Here is a 19,950-nt window from a genome sequence, read left to right on the forward strand (position 1 = left end):
CAGGGACAGAGAGTGTCCTGCCAGTGAGTCTCCTGACTGCCAGCCAAAGCTTGGGTTGCTTTCAGGAGGTAGTGCTGTTGGTTCAAAGGAACAGGAAGCCAGGAGAGGAAAGGTGAGAGTAAGCTGGAGATCAGCAGTTTTCAAAGGGAGGTCTAGTACCCTTGCACCCTCCCGCGGAAATCCCTAAAGTGAAACCTGTTTCCATAGTAACGCCAAGACATCTTTTCTCTTTGATTCTCACTCTCTCCCTCATGAACAAAGAAATTTTCCCAAGGGCAGATAAACCACACTGAGTATAGGAGTGGACATGAGAACCCAGCTTCCTCTTCTTCCTGTTGAGGTCACTAGACTATTGTGTACAAATGTTAAATAACATTCTCCTCACTAGCCCCTTGAATTTGGATAATACACTTATTTTCCTGGCAAAATGCTGTTTTGTTACTGTGTGGGTTTTATCATTTAAAAAATAATATACCAAATGAATGTTTTTAAGTGTATGAGATTTATAACATGGTATGTATTAACTAATACCATCAGATAAAAATTTTGGGGTCCCCAACAATTTTTTCAAATGCAAAGGAATATTACATCCAAAAATCTGAGAACTATTGTTGTACGATTCACCAGGGAGTGCTAAGTACTTTTTCAAACTACAGGGATAAAGAAATGTGTCCACTCTTCTTGGTAGGAAGTCATTTTTTTTAGCTCACTTTATCCTGTTCAGTGACCATCTTCCCAAGGTGGACATCTTTAAAGTCTGATAAGCATTTGTCATTAAGAGTCAGCATGTAAATAAATTACATTTGTGAAGAGTAACTTACTGACCTAATGCACCTTGCTTAATGGCAAGAGAGCCTTCATAACTTCCTTTGTTACATTAGCATGTGTTTCTTACATTGGTAGGCAGTTAGCAATTAGCCTAACAGATAAGCACACAGACACATATAGTACCTACTTTGAACCATGAAAGCTAACAGGATGTTCCTTCTCCCTTCCCTGAGAAAGTATCCATGCTGGTGCAGAGAAACTACTTCTTCCATTGGCCTCCACGTCTGTAAAGGATGTCATTACAGACTCGATTTTAATGGTCCTATGAAGCCAGCTTGATGAAGTGGTAGATGACTAAGCAGATCTGTCTCTAAAATAGAGGTTGTCAAACTTTTCCTCTGAAGGACCAGATGGCTAAGTACTGTAGACTTTGCAAGCCATATGGTCTTTGTTCCTGTCACTCAGCTGTGTCTTGAGGCATGAAGACAGCCACCAATGAAGCATAAATGAATGGGTGTGGCAGTGGTCCAATAAAACTTTATTCATAAAAGCAACGGCTAGATTTCTCTCATGCTGTAGTTGACTGACTCCTGCTTTAAAGAGACTCGCTGTCCTGTGTTTCACTGTGTTTGTGTGTGGCTGCCGGGAAATTGTGGTCCAGTCTGCATAGATGACAGAAAAATCGTCCCTAAGATGCTGACTGTGTTTCCAAAGGTAGGCATTTTTATTTCTAACTTACAGATAGAACACAGGGAGCTTACAATTTTGCCTATGCTCACAAAGTAAACTATCCATGGAGTCTGGATATGGCAGCCTTTTTCTTCCAGTTCTTGTGTAAATCCAGGTTCTGTTCAGAGACTACAGCAGTGGCTATGTACTGCTTATTTTTCTCTGTTTCTTTATAGAAGCTATACTTTCAAAATTTACTTACCAAGGAATGGGTTTCCTCATGATTTTTTCATGCATGTTTGGTTTTGGCTGATTCTCCTCCCTCACGCACCCCTATTACCCTACTCCCCTTTCTTCCTCTGCACCCCTTTTATCCCCAGTATCCCCCACTCCACTTTGTTCTATTACCTTCTCCGGCCCCTCCCATTTCCCATGGACCCTTTCTGGATTTCTGGCCTTTATCCATATTTAGTCCCACTTAGACACACACATGTAACAGTCAGAAGCTAGGAGTCATGTGTGGGAGAGGATATTTGGTATTTATCTATCAGAGCCTGGATAGTTTGGGTTAATATGCTGTCTTCCAGCTCCATGCAGCTTCCTGCACATTCCATAGCTTCCTGTTTGTTTATGGATGAACAGACCTCCATTGTGTAACTGTGCCTCGTTTTCATTATCCATCCATCAGTTGATACTTCTGGGCAGATTTGATTTCCTGGCTATTGTGAAAGCAACAATAGAAATATGGATGTGTTACGTATCCGTTAAAGGATGTAGAGCATCTTGTTTTCTTTTCTTTTTTAAAAAAAATGGACAAATATTTGTATGATAATCTGATAAATGCATTCAGTGTATAATGAGCATATTATGGAAATTAACATTTTTCAACTCCTCAAACATTTGCTATTACTATTTGTTGGGAACTCTTTCAGTCTTCCTTTATAGTTCTTGAAAGCACCACAGACTTCCTAGTCACCCCACACTGCTCTAGAACACTAGAGCAGGCCTCTCTCTGTATTTCCTTTTCTCCACCTCCTTCTACCCACTCCTCCCTTCTTCCCAGTCTTTAGTGACCATTTCTCTGCCCTCTCACTTAAGCGAATTTCATTCATACTGGATTACAGAGAAAAGTAACATGACCTTCAGGATATTAAATGACCCACTTTAGCAGAACTTGATTAAAAGGCCTGACTTATTCACTTTCATCAGAGCAAATTGTCCCAAAGCCTGCTTCGATGCAAAGAGAACTGAAGAGTGCAGATTAAGGTGACCAAGCAACTATCCGTGCCCAGAGTCGTGGTTTTGAAGATAACTATTATTTGCATGAGATAGTTTTTAGAATGCTTTTGAGTGGTTTGGTTTCCAGGAATCAAATTATCATTATCTCCATATTTGGATAGTTCTTCACAGTGTCTGCATGACTTCTCTCTCCCACTGGTCTGTCCCAGAAGCCAACTCTTATGAGTGTAGCATGTAACAGACACCAGATTCATGTGGATAGCTCTTCTACCCTCCCCACACTGCTGTGGAGCAAGAGTGAGACTCTCCACTCTGTGGATGGGAAACTGAGGCCATAAGACATTAAACCTGTGCCCTGAACTATCCAGAGTGAAAGTGGGAGGGTTTGGATTTGAGAGTAATGCTAAAGCCATGCATAGCATAATAGATTTCCACATCCATGAAGCTGGAGACTACATATAACTCCCCTTCCTTTCACACTCTGATACCCCCACAGCATCTTTATGCGAACCCTTGTCAATTAAAGAAACAGTTCTCATATCATAGGAATAACAGAGATGGTTTATTCCAAAGCCACATATGAGGGACCATGGCCTGGAACACAGATTTAGATTTTTTTTTTTTTGGTCAAACAACATGCTTTAATGAGGGAACCATTCCATAAAATGTTTATAGCAATATAATTTAAACAGTCATGAAAGAAAAACACTTTTCAACTCCATTGGCAGGTACCTTAGGCAGGCAGTTACAGCAAAGCCGGGGAACTCACTATTGGCCTCTGATGCTATCTGGCAGAACTCTTAGCCCTTTGGTTGGTGGAACTAGGGATCTGTTCATACATTTCAAAGGATCTACCTAACAGTCACAAAAGATGTTAGGTCATGTAGAGAGAGAGCAATCTGTGGCTATGAAAGGAGTAAACGTTCTCTCTAGGATAATTTGGCTCTGGATTGGCAACATTTGCCCATTGTTGAAGTTCTAATTAGTCAATCAGCCTTGGCAGATCCAGCTTCCTTCCAGGGATTCTTATTCATACCCCGAATACACATTTTTAAACAATGTGAAGTAAGGGCCTGGGGAGATGGCTCAGTGGTTAAGAGCACTGGCTGTTCTTCCAGAGGTCCTGAGTTCAATTCCTAGCAGCCACATGGTGGCTCACAGCTATCTCTAGTGGGATAGTGGGATCTAATGCCCTTTTCTGGCATACATGCAGATAGAGCCCTCATATTGATAAAATAAATAAGTCTTCTTTTAAAAATTGTGAACTGAAATAGAGCGTTTTAGCATATGACCAAGTAAAATGTGAAAGAATATATTCATATCAATTGAAACAGAAAATGTACAAAACATTTAAGTTGGTTATTATGTCTTTATTCTCTCTCTCTCTCTCTCTCTCTCTCTCTCTGTGTGTGTGTGTGTGTGTGTGTGTGTGTGTGTGTGTGTGTGTGTGTGTGTGTGAACTTTCAGGAATCTACTATCTCCTACTACTACATTTTGGGTTGTGTAGATCAGAAAGATATTTAACTTGGTGACAGGCACCCTCTCCCACTGAGACACATCTCTCCTGCCTTTTAGTTGGTTGTTTTGAAGGAGGGAAGCGGCGATAGAAGAAAAAATTGCTTTAGATAGAAGAAGATAGAAAAAGCTTTAGCTTTTGCCTCCCCTCTCCATCCTTCCCCTAATCTTTTAAAGATCCACCCTTTTCAGCAGGCAGTTTTTGTAAGTTCTCCATCTCCAGTGTCCCCCCACCCCCCCACACACATACATTTCCTCTGTTCATATGAATTGACTCACGGAGGAATAATGCATTTCTCTAAAAAGAAAACGCAGACACAGCCTCATGAGATTAATCTGTGAATGATGTCCAAGAAGAGAACAAGGAGACGGTCAGTCCTCTAGAGAGAAGGGCCTCTGCTCAACCCAGCGGATCCCACCCATTGTCTCAGTGGAACCCTTCTGTGTCCCATAAGACCTTTATACCCTGTGTTGTGAGACACTGTTCCTGGGGGGACATAATGAGACTTCTTCTCTTCTCAGATGAGGAACCACTAGTACGATAGCAAACCAAAGTACCGAATAATACCGAAGTCTGACTTGGTGGACCAATGAGTTTTATCAGGGTTACTTACAGTCGGTGAAGGGTTATTTATAAGAAAAGAAATGACTCAGAGATAGCGGTATCACCAAAGTCCATCCCAGCATGAGTAGATCTCACAAGAGCTGGGAACCTGGAAGGCACTGTACTGTGCAACCTGCAGGAAGCTCAACAGGTTGGTTGGGTGTCCTTTCTGGTGGCCTGGTTGGTCTGACACTCATCCAGACAGCTCTGCTGGTCTCTGCTTCTTCCAGACTGCTTATCAGGCCTGACCCTCTTCTCAGCAGCTCAGTTTGTCTGGTACCATCTCTCAGCAAACCTTAATACTTATAAATGCTCTTGGGAAGCAAGGGCCAAGTGAATCTGGTCAATTTGGGGAACTTCCTGAAGTGATTTTGAATCGTTTACTTCCTGAGTTTAACAAGTTTCCCAAAGGATGGAATATTTCAACTCCCCTTCCCCGATCCCATTGTTTCACCTCCCTGTAAACATTCTGTCTTAAGATTTTCCACTCTTAGGGCTGGAGAGATGGCTCGGCCGTTAAAGGCTGGGCTCACAACAAAGATATAAGATGTTCCACTGTTTTACCTCCCTTTAACATCCAGTGTCTTAATGAGCTTCCCTCCAAAATGGAGGTTTTTATCTGGAGGGAGGGAAGAAGGCAGCATCTATATAACACTCTGGACCACTGAGATAGATTTGAAACTCCAAAGTCTTGAATAAACCTGTTGCCTCCCACCAATTTCTTTTTTGTAATGTAGTGTTTTTACTACTTTTTTGAGAATTTCATTCATGCATACAATATATTTTTTAACATATTCATTCCCTAATTTTTCCTAGGTCTACACATCCCAATCCTTCCCAACTATGTGTCTGTCTGTCTCTCTGTCTTAAATAATCAAGTGAGTCCAATTTGTGGGGCCATTTACATAGGAACATAGGAACATAGGACCACACCCTTAAAGAAAACTGAATCTCTGCCACCACACTTCCATCAACTGTCAATAAATCCTCAGCTCAGTGTGAGAGTTCATAAGCCCCTCCCCTCTTCATGCTGGAATGTTGACTGGCTTGATGTTGTCCAGGCTTTGTGCAGGCAACCACATCTTCTGTGCAGAGGTCGTGCTGTGTCCAGAAGATGTTTTCATTCTGATTTTCCCTGACCTGTGGCTCTTACCATCTTCCCTTCCACAAGGGTCCCTGAGTCTTATGGACAGGAATAGGATACAGGTGCCCATTGGTGGCTGAGCACTCCACAGACATTTATTCTATGTACTCTGGCTACTTATAAATTCCATATTGACCATCATCCTCTGCACAAAGAAGCTTCTCTCATGATGTCTGAGAGCTACAGAGTTCCACCAACTTCTGTCTTCTTGGTTTCCAGGAGAGAAATGAACAAGACAAACTTCATGTTGCAAGCATCAAGTTACAGATGTTTGTTGTGTTTGTTTTCCATGTTTCTATTTTTATCTTGTATTTTTCTACATTTTCATTTTTAAGTAAAAATGATGATAAGAAAAGTTTTAAATTTTCAATAAGGAGGAAAAATGAAAATAAATGAGTTCTTTTACTGTGGTCAGCATTTTTTTTTTGGGGGGGTTTTCGAGACAGGGTTTCCCTGTAGTTCCTAGAGCCTGTCCTGGAACTAGCTCTTGTAGACCAGGCTGGCCTTGAACTCAGAGATCCGCCTGCCTCTGCCTCCCAAGTGCTGGGATTAAAGGCGTGCGCCACCACCGCCCGGCTTGTGGTCAGCAATTTTTGAATATAACTCATAAACATCTCCTGAGGGGACAGTAATCTATTTATGAAGGCAAATTAGGGGCCCATGGGCACACAGGAACAAGTGAATGTGGTCCACATCCATAAGGGAAGGGGAAAGAGAGAACAGCAACAATATTTTTAGATATATATATGGAAACAGAAATAGGCTAAGATGAAAATGCCTTGACAGGTGCATGCAAATCAGCTACTAGTGTGTCTGAAAGATAAATGGGTCATTTGGGGATGAGACAAGGTTTGTGGGTTAGGCGAATGAAGAAAGTAGACATTGTAGGTTCTTGGTAAGAGGAGGGCTTTGGTACAATCATACTTCCAGATATTGAGTGAAAGAGCTGGTGTTTGATTCTCAGGTTGAATAGGGAGGGATGTAGTGGAGAAGGGAATTCTCCTATTGCCCATCTCTTCTCTTTCTAGGTTGCTCTACAATGTTTCAATGCTTATATTCTTTGTAAAATTATTTGCATTTAAATATTTTTCCTAAAAAGTATTTTGATTGTGTTTTTTATGCCCCAACTCCTCCCAGATCTCCCCAACCTCTAAACCTACTGAAATTCATGTGCCCTCTCTTTCTCAAAATAAATAAACAAACAAACCAAGCAAACACTGAAAATTAAAATCAAGATAAACAAATAAAAAATCAAAATATGCTTAAACAAGATAACATAACCTCCCACACCAAACCATGGTATCTGTTTCGTTTGTGTTGGCCAACTACTTCTAGGCTACTAGTGCTCTTCCCTAGAGTGTAGTCTTTTGTTATACCTAGTGACACTTCTTTGGAAAAAATGATCAATTTTTCCTTTACCAATAGGTATCAATTGCAAATAGCTTCTTGGTTGGGTATGGGACCCTATGTCTACTGGTCCCTCTTTATGTTGGGACCCTATCTGACTTGAACCTTTGCAGGTGTTGTGTGTGCTTCTACAGTCTCTGTATGTTTGTATTACTTAGGGTTTCAATTGCTGTAAAGAGACACCATGACCACGAAAACTCTTATAAAGGACAGCATTTAATTGGGTGGCTTACAGTTTTAGAGGTTTAGTCCATTATCATGGTAAAAAGCGTTGGCTACATGGAGGCAGACATGGTATTAGAGAAGGACCTGAGAGTTTTATATCTTGATCCACAGGCAACAGAAGTGAACTATGCACCACACTGGGTGTAGCTTGAGCATACATGAGACCTCAAAGCCCACCTCCATAGTGACATACTTCCTCCAACAAGATCACACCTACATCAACAAGGCCACACCTTCCAACAGTGGCACTCCTTATAGCCCAAGCATTCAAACACATGAGCCTATGAGGGTCATACCTATTTAAACCAACACAGTGTTCATATGTACAGCAGTCCTGTGTAGACGGATATTGATGACAGCTAATTGTGCTGTTTTCTTCCTCACGGTCCTTTGGTAGCTCTGTGCTTTTTCTACTTGATAGCAAAGACCTAATGAGCATCAGTGGCCTTTACTTTGGAGCCTACTTTGCCAGCATTGTCTTCAGCCACCAGCCACACGCACAGTTAAATTAGACTGCTTCCTCTACTCCTCTCCATATTTATTCTTTAACAGTATTCCTGCTGTAGAATACAGCCTCTTCACAGTCACTGTCTACAGTCAAGTGGATCCTATCCCTCCCCTCTAAAGAGCCCTGCATACCTACTCCTTCATTCTCTAGCGTCAGCCTTGTCATTTCTTAGACTTCCCAACAAACTCAATGATATTTAGAGAGTGCAACGAGGTACTAGTGTTCCTTTGATCCTAATGCCAGCACAAAGACTACGGCCTTCACACACCCTGAAAACTCTTTGCTAAGCTCAATGTGAGGACAACTGGTAAAGACTTTGGTAGAGAAGAAAATGTTACAAAAAGAAGCCAAAGGAAAATAGAATAATGTCAGACAACAGCTTGTAAACTTGATGGCTGTTAGGGTAAATATAGATTGAATTCTGTTTTGTTGCAGTTTAGATGGGGCTGACAAGATTGTGGAAAGGATGACTTCCTATTCTATACCAAGGGCTTGTTCATTCATCCATTACTTTGTTATTTCTATATTCATTCGCACCCGTGTTCCTTCAGTAAGCACCAAGTGTATAATACTAAAGTGTATACACTGTAAAATACCAAGAAAGTATGCACCGTGTAAGCTACTGAGAACGTAAATAGTAAATGTCTAAGTGTTTACTTAGATCAGGCATAGCTTTTCCTTTCTGAGAATTTGCCAACTACTGTATAAACAGAAATTATAAGGAGGATGTAAATTCTGTAGTTTCTGATGCCGGTAATGAAGTGCCTGTTTGTATGGGCTCTTCCACCTGCTAGAAGCATCCGTAAGTGTTAGAAAAGACACGAAGGGCATCTGTCTGTGGGTTCTCAGGCAGGGAACGGATTCAGCTGAAGATGGAGGGACCTAGAACTGAGCAGAGAAGAAAGCCAGCAAGATAATTCAGATCTTCTGTGCAGGTTTCCCATGCAAGCCGGGTTCCGTAAATGGCATGGATATAGAGACTCTGAAGCCTCTCAGGAGGTGTCTAGAAAAAAAAAAACTAAGCACAACTTTTAATAGACTTCTGGGATAGAAAAATAAAAGCTGGAAGTTCAGGACCACTAAGAGAATAGGGATGCTACAGAGGAGGAGGGGTGCAGCCATGGGCTTTGCCTCTCGAGGCCTTCATTAATTAATAGACAGCAACAGAGAAAGTGAACATAAACCTAAAGCCAAAAGAGGAAAGAGACTAACAGCCCTCAGGGAGCCTTGCATTCTCATCAGGGAGAACCTGCTCCATAATCACTGACTTTCAGCTAGATCACTCCAAGGACAGCACCCAAGGAGGAAAGGACTCGGATATAGATGGATTCCTTTTATTAAAGACTTATGAAGGAATCCAATCTTTGAATAGTTTAATCCTGATTAGATTCAAGGCACTGCCTCCATTCTAGCTTCTTAATAAATACTGAGGATGAATCTTTGTAATTTTCTTTCTGTGGTGCTTATTTCATCACAAGTAACAAACATAACAAGAAGCAGAACCAAGAAACAGATAATAGAGACAGATACGTAAGTGATCTGGACATCACACTGGTCAGACACTGGCTCTGCAATAATCACGGTCGACGTATTTGAGACAACAGCTATCTCACTTCTCAACAAACTGGCATTTGAATCTATCTGTAAAGAGTCCTTCAGAGTTCAGCCTAACAGATATTTTACAAAGACCCCAGAGTTCAGATGCAGCTAATTCCAGGCCAGGGACGAGAAAACAGCAAATAAGGGTGGTGTGCACTACTTCAGGGCAAGGAAGTGCAAGCAGTGAAGTTGAGGCTGAGCTTTTGAAAAGAAATAGCATGCTGGCCCCCATTCCACAGGAAGTCAGAGGTTAGTTTATGATAATTAAGACTCCCAGTGCTCAGCACTAGATCAAGTTCAGAAGAGAAAAAAAAAGAAGAAGAAAGAAACCTTAATTCTGTTTATCTATTTTAGGATTTCTTCAGTAAATCCGACCCATTTCTGGAAATTTTCAGAATGAATGATGACGCAACTCAGCAGCTTGTGCACCGGACGGAGGTAAGAAGCCTGTGGTGTTGCCCTCTGAGGAGGTCAGAGAGAAGCATCCAGATTCCTTTCCCTTTTCTGTAAACCACTTTCAGTGTTTTTGAAGTTAAAATATAATTATACTATTTCCCCCTTCACTGTCCTCTCTCCAACCCCGCCCATGTACCTCTTTGCTCTCTCAAATTCACGGCCTCTTTTTCTTTAGTGTGTGTGTGTGTGTGTGTGTGTGTGTGTGTGTGTGTGTGTGTGTGTGGTATTCTTAGATATAGAAATACAGCCTGCTTAGTCTATAAAATGTTGCTTTGTGACTTCAGAGGTGACCGCTTGGTATTGGAAAGCCAAGTGAGGGGTTCTTCTCCAGGGAAGGCTATTTCTCTTGCTCCGACCATTCCTTTGTGATCTATAGTTCTTTGTCTGGGCTCGGGGGGGGCCATAGCAGCTCCCCCTCCATGTTGGTTTAACACACAAATACCTGGGACCTCTTTCCTCAAGATAATCCTCTGCACTTTAGGCTTGAGTTTTTACTCTAATTTTATAAATTTGAAGAAAAAACACCCCCCTCCAAGTCCCATTTTCACATCATTGACTTCCAACACAGCCAACCAGCAAGTTATTTGTAATAAAGTAAGAATACTAGGACCAGCAAGGTGGCTCAGTCTGGTGACCTGAGTTTGATCCCCAGAACCTACATATGAAAGAAAAACCTACCTGACCCCATAAACTTGTTCTCTGACCTCTGGCCATACACTGCAATGGGTAGGCAACCAAATGTTCACATGTGTGTATGTATGCGCACACACACACACACACACACACACAAACACACACACACACACACAGTAAATGTAGAAGACATTGACTATGGTACGAGCTAACATTTAATGAGACAACCAGGAAGGAAGCATCATCTGGAATGATTTACATGCAGTATTTTACTTCTTATTCCTTTGTAGAAATATTGTTGTTCCCATTTTCCAGTCAAAGGAACTGGACTTTGGGACAGTCACACCATTTCCCATGTTTCACAATTGGTGACAAGTGGAGCTGAGATTTACGTAGGCACTGTTCGAGTCAGCTTCACTGAGTTTGTAGGGCAAAATGCTTACTCGGGTAAAATACTTATCCTGAAGCTGTCATGTGAGCTACTGCCCTGTTATCACAGCCACTGGGTCACTGGGTCAGGCTGTGCTCCTTCTCACTCATTCTGCCTCCCAAGGGTCCCCTGTTCACTACTTTCATTATCCCTGTGCCCAAATACCCGGCAGAAGCAAAATAAAGGCTGGGAGCTTTGTTTTTGCTCTTGCCGTCAAGGAATACAGCCTACTGTGGGAGAGGAGGCAAAGCAGCTGAAGTAGTGCTGACCAAGGCACAGATTCGTGCAATGGGGCTTAGCTACATCTTAGAGGATCAGGAAATGGAGCCAGGACCAGAAACAGGGCCCTGCATTGTGGTCAATGTGTCCTAGCTAGGCATATTTCCCAAAGGTTCCACACGTGTTCAAAAGATGCCACCAACTAGGAAAAAAATGTTCAAATATATGTCTGTGGGAAACATTTCAGAGTCACACTATAACAGGTCTTATCCTATGTCATCCCCTACCATAAAGCCCTGGTATGACTGTTTCACGTATATGACCAGTGCCTATGGTAGCTAAACCTCCACTGTCAACTTGATAGGGTTTAGAATCACCTAGGAAGAAAATAACAACAACAATAACAAAAACAAACAAACCAAAACACCTATGGGGTTGTCTTAATTAGTGTTTGTATTGCTATGAAGAGACACCATGACCACGGCAACTCTTGCAAAGGAAAACATTAACTGAGGTGGCGGCCGACAGTTTCAGAGGTTCAGTCCATTATCATGGTAGAGAACATGGCAGCACATGGACAGACATGGTGCTGGCTACATCACGATCAGAAGGCAACGCGAAATGGTTTGTCACACTTGGAGTAGCTTGAGCCTAGACCTCAAAGTCCACCTCACAGTGACACACTTCCTCCAACAAGGCCACACCTACTCCAACAAAGCCATACCTCTTAATAATGCCACTCCCTTTGGGGGACCATTTCTTGTGAACCACCACAGGGGTGTATGTGGACAGTTCCAGAGAGGATTGGCTAGGCTGGGGAAGAAGCAAATGTGAGCAGCACAATCCTGTGGGGCTGGAGTCTCAGAATAAATAAAAAGGAGAAAGCAAGCAGAGTGCCCGTATTCTTCTCGTTGCTTTCTGATTGCTCATGCAACATGACCCCACACTCCCACTGCCATGCTCTCCTTGTTACAGTGACAAAATATACCTTCCTGTGTTCGTTGCTTTGGTCAGGCATTTTTGTCATCATAATAAGGAAAGTAATTAATGCAGCGACCAACTCCAATCTCCGTTATTTTATTAGATTTGCAAGCCAGAACACAAGAAATTCTCTAAGAAGGAAATGGAATAACTATGTGGAATGACCTGGCACTAAGAGAGCCTGTGTGTGCCAATGGCAAAGGAAAGGAAGTGGGAATGCCAGTGATTTTTCACAGGGTGACAGTGGGGGCATCATATTCCTACCATGTCGCTTTGCCAATCGAATTCTTTTTGCCTAAAACAGCAAAAGGGAATTCTGTCATGTTTAAGGTTGACAAGAATTGAGTAGTCTCAAATGGGTCAATAGCAGATATGATCTGGCATGTGGCTGGCACCAAAATATGTGCTTAATTAAAGGATAGGTAAGTGCACAGAGTTGGCTGTATGAATGGGGATCGCGTGGAGGCTGAAGAGCAGTGTGATTGTCTGGGTTCCAGTCCCTGGAAACTTGACTAATGGGTAGAAAGTCCAGGTTCCCTGAGTGCTCCTGTCTCAGTATCGCCAAATGCTTTCCTGCTGCTATCAAGATTCCCATGGTAAAATCAACCTTGGGGAAGACAGAGCTGCGGTGTCCATTCATGCCTTTTGCTGAGTCAGTGAACGGAGGAAAGAGATACACACAGCACACTGTTAGGTTCTTCTCTCCTAAGATCCTCTTTTTTTTCCATGACGCCTGCCAGTTGCAATTGTTGGTATTGGGAACTTTTTCTGTTCCCAAGAAGCTATGCAACTTCTGTCCCCTGTCCCAGTAAATTCTTGGAATCTCATAATATTGCTGATTATGTAGCTTTCTAATAGATCAAATAACATAGCATTGGTGGTTTCTCTTGCTTACTCAGCAGGTTCAAAATAAACACACAGCTTTACACTCTTGGTGTACACACACACACACACTCATACATGTACACTCATGCATGCATATAGATTTGAAATTTTTAGGTAAATCTTCACTCCTTAATATTTTCATTAAAATGTTGCTAGTAAATGTAAGCAATTAAAATGAACACAGGTCTTATTATTCAGGTCTCCTTCTCACAATAATTTGATCATGCCCAGGATATCAGGAGATAAGACACAGTCACAAAGGAACATTGTTTCCATATTTTAACATGTTAAGATAAACTTAACAATGAATCTGTGATCTAATCAATAATTCTTAGTAAAATAAAGAATTCAGTAGAAGTGGGAATCATTTATGAAATAATTACATTATTTTGAGACAGAATTTTTTTCAAAAAATCCACAAAGATGTCTACATAAAAACTTCATATGAAGGAAGATTAACATGGCAGAGTTTAATTTAACAATTTAACTTCATTTGTGTGTTCCTGAATGCAATAGCTCTTAGGCTTCCTTCAGATAACCTGGATATCTTCCTACAAAGCGTCTGTTTATAGGACTGGATAAAGTCCAGAATTTCTGTTTGTAAGAAGTCCAGGAACCACAGTTCGATAGCCCCGTCCTAGAGTCCGGTTTTGATACTTTATTCACACCGAATTATTCAAACCATTAAAAGACAGGATAAGCCTCATGGACCCTTGGTCAATATTCAGCCAAGTTCATGACTAGTAAGCTGATTTTAAATAAATTGTCCTATATTACTGGCTTAGTTTATAATCTAAAAAGTTGCTGTGTTATTCTAATTGAGATTGTGATCAGCTAATGGAAAATTGCTGTTAGTATTCTTCATCTAGAAAGTTCTCTGACTCCCTGATCTGATATGACTCGAGGTTGCAGATTACCAAAGCTCTCCTGTATGTATGTATGTATGTATGTATGTATGTATGTGTGTGTATGTGTGTATGTGTATATGTATATGTGTTTATATATTTATATATGTGTTATGTATGTATATATATGTGTGTGTGTGTATTTATATATGTGTGTGTCATACATACATGTATATAGTGTATTTTGTTCATTTGTCACCTTTAACCCTCTCTTAACCTTTTGCCCCTTTGGCCCCACTGGATGCCTTCTGATCAAAAGTTCGCCTGCTACTTTGATGTCTTTTTGTGTGTTCGTGTGACCCACTGAGTTTAACGAGGGCTGCTTGCATGAGCATGGTTGTGGAGTTGTCTCCTGGGCACGGACAACTCACCAGGAGCTACACCACATGACTAAAAGACTCCCTGGCCCCAGCAACCGTGAACTGCTCATAGCCCCTCAGCTAGTGGTGATGATTCTTCAACAGTTCCCCTCCACCCTTGCCAAAGACATTTCCTCTGCTGACTCCAAGGGGAAAGAATTCATGCCAAAGTCCTGCGGGACTGGGGAATCCCTTATCAGTGGCCAGAGGCAGCCAGGCCTCGACCGCAGGACTTTGGCTGTGGAAGAGATCATCTTCTATAGCCACATGCTGGGCAATGTCACTGTCGCTACTCACGGAACAACATCTGGGCCAGTGACCGCAGGAGTTCTGCCCATAGTGATACACTTAGTGGCCACTCTTAAGATACTCACTCCTTAAAGTTTTCATCAAGCAACAAGTTCCAGACACTTGTCCTTTCTGCAAGCATGGCTGTGGCTTCTCGAGTAGTTTTTATGTTGAAGTATGAAAATGTCAAGCTTTCACTCTTCAACTCACTCTTCATGCCTTTCTCTTCTCAGGTTGTGATGAACAACTTAAGCCCAGCCTGGAAGTCATTCAAAGTATCGGTGAATTCTCTGTGTAGTGGAGATCCTGACCGCCGGCTGAAGGTTAGATCCATATCCAAGAGATGTGAATTTGAGAGTGCATTGACTCCTCCCTCTTCTTTATACATGAACGTTGGCACACTGGATTTGCTGTGTCACTTTTTCCAAACCTCACCTTTTAAAATCTTAATAGAAGAAAGGCAGGCTGTTTCTACTGCCAGAGCTATCGACGATCATACAAAAGCCCAAAATAAATCCTACTGTATTATATCAAAAGACAGCCTGGGGCTTCTCAGAAACAAAATGTGGTAATAACTTCAGAGTATAATTGGAAGTTTCTGGAAGAAAAAATATTTCTGCATTAAGTATCTATGACTATATAATGTGTGACTCTTCAACCCCAGCCCCCTCCAGTGTGGTAGTTTGAAATAGCAAGCATGTTTAACTTATAACTTTGTGCATTGGCAAACTGGTTTGGGCCAGTTTGGTGGTTCTTAGACTGAGTTCGCTTGGTCTCTGTTAGGCATCTGTGTTCCGACACCCATGAACAGGGTGACAACGTCTGGCGGTTGTCAGGGTGTCGTATGCAGCAGAGGGTGGGAGGGAGGTTGAGCCTTAGCTGTCATCATCATACATGTTATCTTAAACTTTTACTTAGGGTAACCGTGTGTTCCAAGAGGCCCAAACAGATGCTGCAAGGCCTCTGAGTACAAGGCTAAGAACTCAACTACTTTCTCCACAGCCAAGAAGCCAAAGTATATAACATGCCTATTCCAAATTCAAATACAATAGATTCTATCTCTCCATGGGAAGAATTGCCAAGTTTTAGGACCATTTTTAAAAATCCACCACAAATGTTTGGAGCACTATGGGAATGGAGAAGCTGGGCGTGTGGGGTTCATGCACTAGCAGGTCAGGGATCATGAGAGGGAACAACTGAACACCAGAAGTCAGGGTCTGTGGACATGTGCTTGGCTATGGAAGCAGAAGAAGTTCCATTGCTAATGCCACAGAGCTGACTTTATTGATTCCGGATGACTCACTAACTCACTGGACACAAAGTGTCTATAAGCCAAAAGTCCATCTGATTAAAGTTCAGTGAGAAACATGATTATCAAGTAGATCCAGGGTCCCATTGGCTCCTCTAGAGCAGTGTATCGTGAGCAAACCAGGAAGACAGTTGTTGGAGGGAAATGGAAAATAGAGTCTGAGGGCATAGGCAGGGGTGTTCAGAAACTCGGCCATTAGCTCCAGATGCTAAAAATCAAGAGCATCCCCTCCACACGTGGACAAAAGGAATGGTTCACCCACTACTCCAAATAAACCTTCATGCTCGCCCTTTAGGGAACCCATTCTCATAAGGTTGTAAAATGGGCACTATGTTGGTATCTTCTCTGTTGCTGTAATAAAAAAAAAAAAATACTTCAACACAAGCCCCTTGAGGGAGAAAGCATTGATCTCAGTTTGTAGCTCCAGACTGCAGTCCATCATGGTGGGAGGGGGGGAAGGCATCAGGCACTTGAAGCAGCTGCTCACAGTGTATCTGCAGCCAGGAGAGAGAGAGAGAGAGAGAGAGAGAGAGAGAGAGAGAGAGAGAGAGAGAGAGAGAGAGAGAGAGAGAGAGAGAGAGAGAGAAATGAATCACGCATGCGCAGAGTGCTCAGCTCACTTCTTCCACTCGAACACAGTTCAGGTCCCATCCCCAATGAAAATGGGTCTTCCCTCATCATTTAACCTGATCAAGATAACTCCCGCAAAGGCATGCCTACGAGGTCATCTTCCTCCTGAGCGAGTTTCAAGTTTGTTCGGTTGACAGTCAACACTGTCATCCTAAGCCCTGTCGCCATTTGCCTTTGAGACTGCATTCCCCTCACTCTAGAGACTGTTCTGATGGGTGACGTTCTTCCAGTCTCAATGTTATTACTCAGGTTAAGATCCCATCTGCTTGGTTAGTCCTAGTCTCTTTAATGTTACATATCTTTGTTTGTGTGAAACTTGTGGCTGAATTGTCAAGTAAATTTGCTGGCTTCCATGGCGGTAATGACAAGTCCAAATTCTACCCCTTTCTCTTAAGAAAAATAGCTACTTTAGAAAAACCTCTGGAAACTCTCATTCATGCCAAAACATGGGACTTCTGGCTGGGTTTCTTGGTAGAAGCTCCTTTTCAAAGTTGCCCGAGAGTGACAGCTTCGGGTACAGGTGACAATTACCACTTCTGCTCTGAGCCTTGCTTAGGATGATAAATGTCTTCCTTGGGCTGGGAATAAAACAGCTCCTCCTTTGGTGTTTGTCACTGAGAGTTACTGAGTGGGTAAAGAAGACTGTTTGATACGGTTGAATGCATAAAAACATAAATAATGTGGTTTGGGTTGTTGAGGGCTCTGAGACCTCTGTGGGAACAGGAGCTCATCAGAGATAGATACGCAGATAATCCGATGGAAAGAGGCAGAACAAGGAGAGAGAGAGAGAGAGAGAGAGAGAGAGAGAGAGAGAGAGAGAGAGAAGGATAAAGGAAGAAAGGAAAAGAAGGAAGAGTGAAACGTGGAAGAAGCTCTGTTTCTCAGCATCTTCCCAGCTGACACATTGGGTACTGTTCTGGGGGGACTGTGGACTGTGCTGTGTATTATAGGGAGCTTAGTGCTGTTCTCTCTCTCTCTCTCTCTCTCTCTCTCTCTCCCTCTCTCTCTCTCTCTCTCTCCTGTGTCTCTCTTCCTCCCTCCCTCTCATCAATTTGATAACCTAAAATATATTTAGACATTGAAAAATGTTCCCTAGAGGGTAAAATCACTTTTAATTAAGAATTGCTGGTACAGAGCAATGTTCTCAAACTCCTGACGTATCCATAATGCCTATAGGGCTTGTTAAAAGGGCAATGGCTGAGCCGAGCCCCGACCGCCAGTTTCTGACTCAGGGGATACAGAACAGGTATAAGAATCTGCATTTCTATCGGGTTTCCTGATGGGATTCATATGTCTCTTCCAGCATTTCTGAGATTAAGCGTTGGTGGCTTCTATTAGTTTCCATGTTGCACTTTCTCTCTCTGCCTCCCTCTCTGCCACTCTCCCTCTGCCCAGTGCTCAGACCCAGGCTGTACTCTCTCCACATGCGGGATTAACTACAGTCAGCTCTCTGACCTGGGATGCTCGCCTCATTCTTCTGCTTTTCCTGGAGCATACTGCTTACATTTGAGTCTCTTTAATTTTCTCCCACTCACAGAAAACCTTCCTGGGGGCTCTAATACCTATGGGGTGCTCCCTTGCCATACTTATCAATACTTTATAAACCCTTGTAGGAGGGAGGATGCACATACAGGTGTGTGTGTGTGTGTGTGTGTGTGTGTGTGTGTGTGTGTGTGTGTGTTTTCCAGGCACCCAGCACACCCAGGTCTTGCCTGGAGTTCACATGCACTAACTGTTTCTGGCAATGACCCGTGAAAGCATGAAGGGGGCACGGAGAGCTTGGAGGGACATTCCTGAGCCTCAGGAAGAGCCCAACCCCCACTGACATGCTGGCCCCCCAGTGGCATCACCCGCTCACTGTAAAAATGGGCTCTTCTGAAAGGCAGGTGGATTCCTGTGCAGGCTTTTGTTTGTATTTATTGGTTATTTTGCTTCAAGAGCGGCTATGGCACTCTAACATGGCCTTCTTCAAAGACAGCAACCAACCACCAAAAAAGAAAAGTGAATTTCTTAAGCCATCTGTCAGGTTAGATTTTTAAATCCAAGCTTAATAGTTACAACTTTTGTTCCAATACATCATCTTAATGCCTTTCTTACGTGTGCAACAGCTACATGAATATCAACTTTTAAATAATTGGCCTGCTTATCCATTTGTTTGTTTGTGTGTTGGTTTGTTTGGAACTCCTATCCATGATAAAAGCCAAAATAGTGACTAAATGCCTTTTTTCAAGATGTCTTTATTTAACATGAAAGTATTTAAATACGCAGGCAGTTTTAAACGTGCTGTGACACTCCCCTCTTCATCCCATCACACAGATCCAGCAGTTATTCACTATGGCCACCTACTTGTCATCCTGTCCCACTCATACCTCTGGGCCATTAAATCAAGACCAGGGTCAACGCCTGTGATGCCCAGTGAGCAGACAGAAGGTGTAGGGTGCTCTCGGGAATACCCCAACCCACCTCCAGTTTCTCTTGTTTCTTTTAAAATTATCAGAGAAAAGAATATTTCAAACTGAAGGAAGTATTCACATGTTTTGCTACATCATAAAATGACGATGTTTTAAAGGCCTGTGGGACTCGCCTATGAAAAGCCAGCCTGAAAAAAGAGCCTGAGGCCAAGCCATACTATGCCATGGTCCTTTCTTAGCCACCGGATTTCCTGACCTGAAAATACTCCAGGATGAACTACTGAAAGATGAAGGACCTTCCAATAAACACAGCCATGAAACCATCCCATGCCCGAGAAGATTAACTAGAGGTCGTTAATGCTATCAGATATGCAGCCACCTGTGCCTATCTGCCTCTCTCCTAGTGATTTACTAACTTATTAAACAGTTGGATTTTCTGTTTTTTAAGGTGTGCATGTATATGCATGTGTGTTGTGTATGTTCACATGCGTTTAGGTGCATGTACCCAAATGAGTGCTGGGGTTAGAGGAGAATGTGTGTGGGGGTGCCCTGCTCTATCTCTTTCTACCTAGTTCCCTTGAGACACAGTCACTATTCTGGAGCTAGGCTAACAGCCAGCAAGCCCCACCACTCCTTCCTCTGCCCCACTCCTACAAAGTGCTGAGGTTACCAGCACAGACACAGGAGGCCACACACAGCTTTTTACATGAGTGCTGTGGCTTTGATCTCTTGCCTATGCAGCAAGCTCTCTTAATCACTGAGACAG

At 42.5% G+C, this 19,950-nt stretch overlaps 1 protein-coding gene across 1 annotated transcript in view; it reads left to right on the forward strand.

The window, feature by feature from the left end:
• The window catches only part of Cpne4 (copine 4), a 353,867-nt gene that overhangs the window by 216,979 nt on the left and 116,938 nt on the right, over window positions 1-19,950 (forward strand). The window contains exons 5-6 of the mRNA XM_038322752.1: window positions 10,033-10,116; window positions 15,068-15,157. Of these exons, the coding sequence (XP_038178680.1) occupies window positions 10,033-10,116; window positions 15,068-15,157 (174 nt within the window). The remainder of the gene's footprint in view (window positions 1-10,032; window positions 10,117-15,067; window positions 15,158-19,950) is intronic.

The sequence above is a fragment of the Arvicola amphibius genome, chromosome 3 (genome assembly GCF_903992535.2).
Source record: "Arvicola amphibius chromosome 3, mArvAmp1.2, whole genome shotgun sequence".
NCBI classification, from domain to species: domain Eukaryota; kingdom Metazoa; phylum Chordata; class Mammalia; order Rodentia; family Cricetidae; genus Arvicola; species Arvicola amphibius.